This window comes from Otolemur garnettii, unplaced genomic scaffold (genome assembly GCF_000181295.1).
Source record: "Otolemur garnettii isolate 467f Iridium unplaced genomic scaffold, OtoGar3 scaffold00051, whole genome shotgun sequence".
NCBI classification, from domain to species: domain Eukaryota; kingdom Metazoa; phylum Chordata; class Mammalia; order Primates; family Galagidae; genus Otolemur; species Otolemur garnettii.
This window is the reverse complement of record NW_003852446.1, coordinates 2318518-2326287: the sequence shown is the minus strand read 5'-3', so window position 1 is coordinate 2326287 and position 7770 is coordinate 2318518. Positions and strand designations below refer to the sequence as shown.

The 7770-nt window shown below is 42.0% G+C and overlaps 1 protein-coding gene across 2 annotated transcripts in view; it reads right to left on the bottom strand.

Moving 5' to 3' along the window:
• Positions 1 to 1585: 1585 nt before the first annotated feature.
• Positions 1586 to 7770, bottom strand: part of SYAP1 (synapse associated protein 1) — a 34726-nt gene continuing 28541 nt past the window's right edge. The window contains exons 7-9 of one of the 2 annotated variants that reach the window (XM_012806432.2): positions 5084 to 5142; positions 4493 to 4640; positions 1586 to 3106 (exon numbers count right to left, since the gene is read on the bottom strand). In XM_012806432.2, the coding sequence (XP_012661886.1) occupies positions 2979 to 3106; positions 4493 to 4640; positions 5084 to 5142 (335 nt within the window). In that variant the 3' untranslated portion in view covers positions 1586 to 2978. Of the gene's footprint in view, positions 3314 to 4492; positions 4641 to 5083; positions 5143 to 7770 lie in introns of both variants that reach the window. The other variant, XM_023514366.1, reaches the window with a different exon arrangement.

The following is a 7770-nucleotide window of genomic DNA, read 5'->3' as shown; positions in this document are numbered from 1 at the left end:
GCCCACAGTTTACCAGTTTACATTTTTATGGCCAGTTTATCTTGTCAGTGAACCCCTAAGCATTTACTAAGTAAAAATTTTCCATCAAACATGGTGAGAAATTATTTTGCCCTTTAAAGGAGTTAACACTTTGGACTTGACGTCTTGTAGCTTAGCAGCTGGGGTGCTGGCCACATACAAGGGGCCTGGCGAGTTCAAACACAGCTTAGGCCTGCTAAATGACAACTACAACAACAAAAGCTGGGCATTGTGGTGGGCGCCTGTAGACCCAGCCGCTCAGGAGGCTGAGGCAAGAGAATCGCTTGAGCCCAAGAGTTTGAGGTTGCTGTGACGCCACAGCACTCTACTGAAGGCAACATAGTGAGACTCTATCTCAGAGTTTTAGTTACCTGTATAATTTACTAGTGCAGAAAATTGTACTGCTTGATGAATCAGCAGCTTGATGAATAAAAATACAGCACAACTGTATTCTTGCAGTCTCTACAAAATCTTATTTTATCCTTTTATTGTGATAGGGGAATGCAGTGACAGTATCATGTAAAATCGACAGTAATGGGCCTGACGCCTGTAGCTCAGCGGCTAGGGTGCCAGTCACATACACCGGAGCTGGTGGGTTCAAACCCCGCCCGGGCCTGCCAAACAACAAAGACAACTCCAACCAAAAAAAATAGCTGGGCATTGTGGCGGGCACCGGCAGTCCCAGCTACTTGGGAGTCTGAGGCAAAAGAATCGCTTAAGCCCAAAAGTTGGAGGTTGCTGTGAGATGTGACACCATGGCATTCTACCCAGGGCAACAGCTGGAGACTGTCACAAAAAAAAAATAAATAAATAAAAACAAATAAATAAAATCGATAGTAATGACTGTGACCTATCTCTATCATCATTTTAGGTTTCTTTTTCTTTATCCAAAACCCTTTCTTTTTTGTTTATTCAAGATTCATGAATAAGAATTTTAGGGTAGGTGCCTGTAGCCCAGTGGTTAGGGCACCAGCCACATGCTCCAGGGCTGGTGGGTTCGAGCCCAGCCCGGGTCTGCTAAACAAAAAAATGAAAACAAACCAAAAAAACCTAGGCAGGCGTTGTGATGGGCACCTGTAGTCCCAGCTACTCAGGAGGCTGAGGCAAGAGAATTACTTGAGTCCAAGAGTTTGAGGTTGCTATAAGCTATGACACCATAGCCCTCTACTGAGGGTGACAAAGTGAGACTGTCTCAATTAAAAAAAAAAAAAGTCTCAGCGCCTGTAGCTCAAGCTGCTAAGGCACCGGCCACATACACCAGAGCTGGTGGGTTCGAATCCAGCTGGGCTTACCAAACAATAACTACAACCAAAAAATAGCTGGGTGTTGTGGCAGGTGCCTGTAGTCCCAGCTACTTGGGAGGCTGAGGCAAGAGAATCACTTAAGCCCAAGAGTTAGAGGTTGCTGTGAGCTGTGACATCATAGCACTCTACCCAGGGCGACAGCTTGAGGCTCTCTCTCAAAAAAAAAAAAAAAAAAAAAGGATTTTAGTGCATATAGAAGACCCAATCTTACACCTCATCTGCTCACATCTAGGAATATCAGCTGATTAAAGGCATTTAACATGTTTCTTTTTCGCCAACAACTTTATTTAAAACAAGAAAACTTTTCCTTCAGTAAGATTATTTCAGAAGTTGCTAGTCATCTCTGAGCCTCAATCCAGTAATAAGCAACTATGGCACCAGCACAAGGGGAAAGCTTTTGATCGTGGGGTCAGTGGTTTCATTAAACACATGAGTATGTTGCTGTAAGGCAAATGACTCTAGCTGGGACAGTCTAGCTCAGTAACATGTGCATATCGACAAACAAAAGAGTACTGCTTGGACTCATACCCAGTCAGTTCTCTTGTTGACTATACCTTTGCCAAATGGCCACAAATTCATTTTTATGGGGCTATGTATCTAAATATGTTCATTCTCCTTATAAAGAAAGGTTTTAATCCCACACCCTTTTCTGAAATAAAAGCTCCTTGAAAAATATGAAAGGTCAGGAAAACAAAAGCTTAGGAAGGTTTCTGATATTAAACCACCAGTTCTTTTAAAATAATCGTATTTTCCAGCATGAAACTGGAGGTGAAAATAAAATAAAATAAAATAATCATATTGCATGAACACATGCATGCTGGTGTAGCAAAATACAAGTAAGATTAATCAATAAAGTTCTAGAAGTTGTACTCAGAGGAACACAATGCTATAAAGACTGACAGTTAAGACAAACCTAAAACACTCATATGTGGTAATGATTAAAACAAGAACAGAGTTTAAGGTGAATAGATAGGTTTCTGAAGGCTATCATTACATAAAAGATGGAAGGCTCCACTGTCTACAAAAACTGTGATATAAAATTTGTGGTATAGTTTAAAAAAAAAAAAAAAGCTAAAAGGCCCCAGAGAAAAACAAATATTTTTGCACAGCATTTCTTAATGTCTAATTGTGTAGTGTTTTCACCATTAAAATCAAGGTAACTACTTTATCTTTTGGCTTTCAGATGGAATTTTAGAAAATATTTAGCAAGAAAATAGTCCTGAAAGTGCTTTCTCATAAGTTCTTTGGTATAATTTGGTCATTTTGATAGTAATTAACCCATTAGATAAGTGCTTAAAGGTTCATGTATCAAGGAAAATGCAACTAGGAGTACAAATGCTTAGAAAACCACAACTGAAGAATAAATTATGCTTTGACCTCATGGAAAACACCAAAATTCTACTTGTGTTTCTGTGGCAAAGATATCCACACTGCCTGCAAGAATATTTCTAACTCAATTTGTATTAAAGAAATGTTACATAAAACTGTTCTACATTTTTTAAAGTAAAAGAGGAAAGTTTTAGCTTGAAGAAAGAATAAATTTGAACTGCATAAAGTTATACTCTTTTGTGCCTTATGATTCAGTGAATGTCAACAGTTAGAATTTAATGTCAGTTTGCAGAATGTTAAGGATTATTCTTGTTCTTCAGGCAACAGCTAATTTTCCTCTTGCAGCATTTTCTCTATTTCCTTATCCCAGTTTTCATCTCGTTTTTCTGATTCCGCCACCACTTCATATTCTTGAAGTTCCTGTTGTAGTTCTTTTTCCCAGTCTGCAGAATCCTCTTCCAGAACAGTGGTCTTCTCTTGCTTTTTGTCAAGCACTAGTTGTTCCATTTCTTTTCTTAGATCTTCTTGATTAAGGTTGCAGGCATCAAAGGCATCACTGACAAACTCAGAAACACCTGGACTAGTAGAAATTTCTTCCTCATCCTCTTGAGTTTTAAGCTGAGATTTGATTACAACAGGTGGTGTTTTGGGCCGTACTGCCTCTAAGAAGTGAGAATAAAAGAAACAATAATTGCTTGATTCAGTTCTGAATACATATTATAATCATAACTAAAATATACAGCAACTTCCAACTCCCAAGTCACTGTAATTTATATTTACATTTATTTATTATTTTTTGAGACAGAGTCTCAAGCCATCACTTTGGGCTAAAGTGACCTATGACCATGTCATAGCTCACAGCAACCTCCAGCTCTTGGACTCAAGCAATCCTCTTGCCTCGGTTTTTCTATTTTTAGTAGAGATGGAGTCTCACTTTTTGCTCAGGCTGGTTTTGAACCTATGAGCTTAAGCTATCCACCCACCTCAGCCTCCTTGAGTGCTAGGATTACAGGTGTGAGCCACCTTGCCCGCCAAGTAACCATAATTTTTATAATGTCTCAGCCACTATAATTCTTAATATCTCAGGTTTCATCACTGTGTGTGCTCAGAAAAACTAAACAAATGTTAATAGTCTTCAAAGAGAAACATAATTAAAAAGGCAAATTTGGGCTCGGCGCCTATAGCTCAACCGGCTAAGGCACCAGCCATGTACACCTAAGGTGGCGGGTTCGAATCCCCAGCCCGGGCCCGCCAAACAACAATGACGGCTGCAACCAAAAAATAGCCGGGCATTGTGGCAGGTGCCTGTGGCCCAGGCTACTTGGGAGGCGGAGGCAGGAGACTCGCTTGAGCCCAGGAGTTGGAGGTTGCTGTGAGCTGTAATGCCACGGCACTCTACCCAGGGGGACAGCTTGAGGCTCTGTCTCAAAAACAAAACAAAACAAAAAAAAAAAAACACGCAAATTTGTTTTGTTTTCTTTTTTTGAGACAGAGTCTCATCTCATTGCCCTCAGTTGAGTGCGATGGAGTCATAGCTCACAGCAACCTCGAACTCCTGGGCTTAAGCGATCCCCTTGCCTCAACCTCCCAAGTAGCTAGGATTACAGGTGGTCACCACAAAGCCCAGCTGTTCTTTAGAGACAGGGTCTCACTCTTGCTCAGGCTGGTCTCAAACTCATGAGCTCAAGCAATCCACCCACCTTAGCCTCTCTAGAATGACAGGCATGAGCCACCACACCCAGCCTACAATATATTTTTACACACTGGCTTCAGAATAACAATGTTCTACAATCAACTTTGGAATTAGGAAAAAAATTTCCTTGTTTTGTTTAGCTTTTTACCTTCCAGAACAGTGGTCTTCTCTTGCTTTTTGTCAAGCACTAGTTGTTCCATTTCTTTTCTTAGATCTTCTTGATTAAGGTTGCAGGCATCAAAGGCATCACTGACAAACTCAGAAACACCTGGACTAGTAGAAATTTCTTCCTCATCCTGAAATGCAACAAATGAGCTTTTGAGATGGTTTTCTAAGCAACCTTTGTGTGTCAGAATTTTGGTTTATGGTAGCCTCACAATTTAAAGCAGCCCAATTTTCATTGCCTTCTTCTGCTAGCTGTGAGATATGATCGCTGCTCTCTAACCTTCCAACTTGCACAGTTGCTTAGTAACTAAAAGTTACCACCTGAGGCTATTTTTCTCACTCACAGTTTGAATCACTCCAGCCATTCTCTCCAATCCCTGATGAGCACATCTAGAATTATATATGCCAGTAAATCACCTTATGTCTCAGCTCTAGGTCCGTGACTATTCAAGCACTGAATACTTCTTTAAAACAGATAAGACTCATATTCATAAGTAGTTTTAAATGGTATCAGAGACAGTTAACAGTTTATTTCTAGACATCAACTAGTAGGTACAATGTAAAACTGTATTACCTCTTGAGTTTTAAGCTGAGATTTGATTACAACAGGTGGTGTTTTGGGCCGTACTGCCTCTAAGAAGTGAGAATAAAAGAAACAATAATTGCTTGATTCAGTTCTGAATACATATTATAATCATAACTAAAATATCCAACAAATATGATGCTAAATAATTTTCAGAAAAAACTTTTAGGTTATGCTTTTGCGTTTTTGTAAGGTTTTTTTTTTTTTTTGAGACAGAGCCCCTGGGTAGAGTGCCATGACATCATGCTCACAGCAACCTCCAACTCCTGGGCTCAAGCGAGTCTTCTGCCTCAGCCTCCCAAGTAGCTGGGACTACAGGCGCCCGCCACAACGCCTGGCCATTTTTTTTGGTTGCAGCCATCATTGTTGTTTGGCGGGCCGGGCTGGGGATTCGAACCTGCCACCTTAGGTGTATGTGGCTGGCGCCTTAGCCGCTTGAGCCACAGGCGCCGAGCCGTTTTTGTAAGTTATTAAAAGAAATAGCCATGTAACTTCTTACGTTAGAGGATTTTTTTGTTTTCTTTTTTGAGACAGAGCCTCCCTATGTTGCCCTGGGTAGAGTGCCATGACGTCACAGCTCACAGCAACCTCAAATTCTCGGGCTTAAGTGATTTTCTTGCCTCAGCCTCCTAAGTTGCTGAGACTACAGGCGCCTGCCACACTGCCTGGATACATTTTTGTTGTAGCTGTCATTGTTGTTTAGCAGGCCTGGGCTGAGTTCAAACTTGCCAGCCCTAGTGTATGTGGCCAGAGCCCTAACCACTGAGTGATGGGCACCAAACCTTTATTTTTATTTATTTTTTTTTGAGACAGAGTTTCAAGCAGTCACCCTGGGTAGAGTGCCATGACATCATAGCTCACAGCAACCTCCAACTCTTGGGCTTAAGGCAGCGATTCTCTTGCTTCAGCCTTCCAAGTAGATGGAACTACAGGCACCTGCCACAATGCCTGGCTATTTTTTTTTTTAAATTGCATTTGGCATTGTTACTTTAGCTGGCCCAAGTCAGGTTCGAACCCATCAGCCTCAGTGTATGTGGCTGGCACCCCACCTGCTGAGATATGGATGCCACCTAGCATCAAGCCTTTAGAGGATATTTTTTTTGGGGGGGGGGGAATGGAGCCTCAAGCTATTCCCCTGGGTAGAGTGCCGAGCCACAAAACATATTTTTAAATTATCACTACAGGCTCGGCGCCTGTCGTCCCAGCTACTTGGAGGCTGAGGCAAGAGAATTACTTAAGCCCAAGAATTTGAGGTTGCTGTGAGCTGTAATGCAATGGCACTCCACCAAGGGCCACATAGTGAGACTCTGTCTCAAAAATAAAATAAATTAATTAATTAAAATAAATCAACAGGCTCGGCACCTGTGGCTCAAGTGGCTAAGGTGCCAGCCACATACACATAAGGTGGCGGGTTCGAATCCAGCCCGGGCCCGCCAAACAACGATGACGGCTGCAACCAAAAAAAAAAAAAAATAGCTGGGCATTGTGGCGGGCGCCTGTGGTCCCAACTACTTGGGCGGCTGAGGCAGGAGACTCGCTTGAGCCCAGGAGTTGGAGGTTGCTGTGAGCTGTGATACCACAGCACTATACCCAGGGCAACAGCTTGAGGCTGTGTTGCAAAAAAATAAATAAAATCAACTGCAATGAAAAACAGAATTGCTATTAATATAAAGGTTGAAATGAGCTTGACTTCTTTTATGTACCAGAAATACTTATCATCTTACAGAAACATTTTTTTTCCGTAGAGAAAATCTTCATTTTTCTCTTGTTGACCTCTCTCTGACCCAGTTCACACATGCTTCCCCAATCTTTGTTTGACTGTGTGCTTTTCTCATTCCCTGGATTTCTTTTGTTTTGTTTTTAAATTTTTTTTTTTTAAGAGGTACGATATTGCTTTGTCCTCCAAGACAAAGGCTGCAATGCAGTAGTATAATCACAGCTCACTGCACCCTCAAATTCCTATGCACAACCTCTGGAATACCTGGGACTATAGGTGTCAGGTGCCACGCCTGGCTAATTTTTTAACTTTTTTGTAGAGACTGGATCTCACTGTGTTTTCCATGCTGACCTCAAATTCCCAGGCTCAAGCCATCTTCCCATCTCAGCCTCCTAAGTAGTGGGATCATAGACATGCCCCACCACACTATTGTGTATGTTTTGCAGTGAGGGGGGCATTAGTTCTTCCTTTTTTTATTTTTTTTTTGAGACAAGGGCTTAGTTTGTCACCCACAGTAGAGTGCTGTGGTGTCACAGCCTCACAGCAACCTCAAAATCTTGGGCTCAGGCAATCCTCTTCCCTCAGCCTCCCCAGTAGCCAAGACAACAGGTGTCCACTACATGCCTGGCTAGTTTTTTTATTTTTACTAGATACAGGGTCTCGCTCTTGCTCAGACTGGTCTCAAACTCCTGAGCTCACACAATCCACCCACCTCAGCCTCCAGAACGCTAGGGTTACAGGTATGAGCCACTATGACTAGCCTCATGTAACTTTTCTATCTTCTGTCCTCTACTCTGATTCAATCATCTCCTTTTTGTTTCTCTTTTTTTTTTTTTTTTTTGAGACAGAGCCTCAAGCTGTCCCCCTGGGTAGAGTGCCGTGGCATAGCTCACAGCAACCTCCAACTCCTGGGCTCAAGCGAGTCTCCTGCCTCAGCCTCCCAAGCAGCTGGGACCACAGG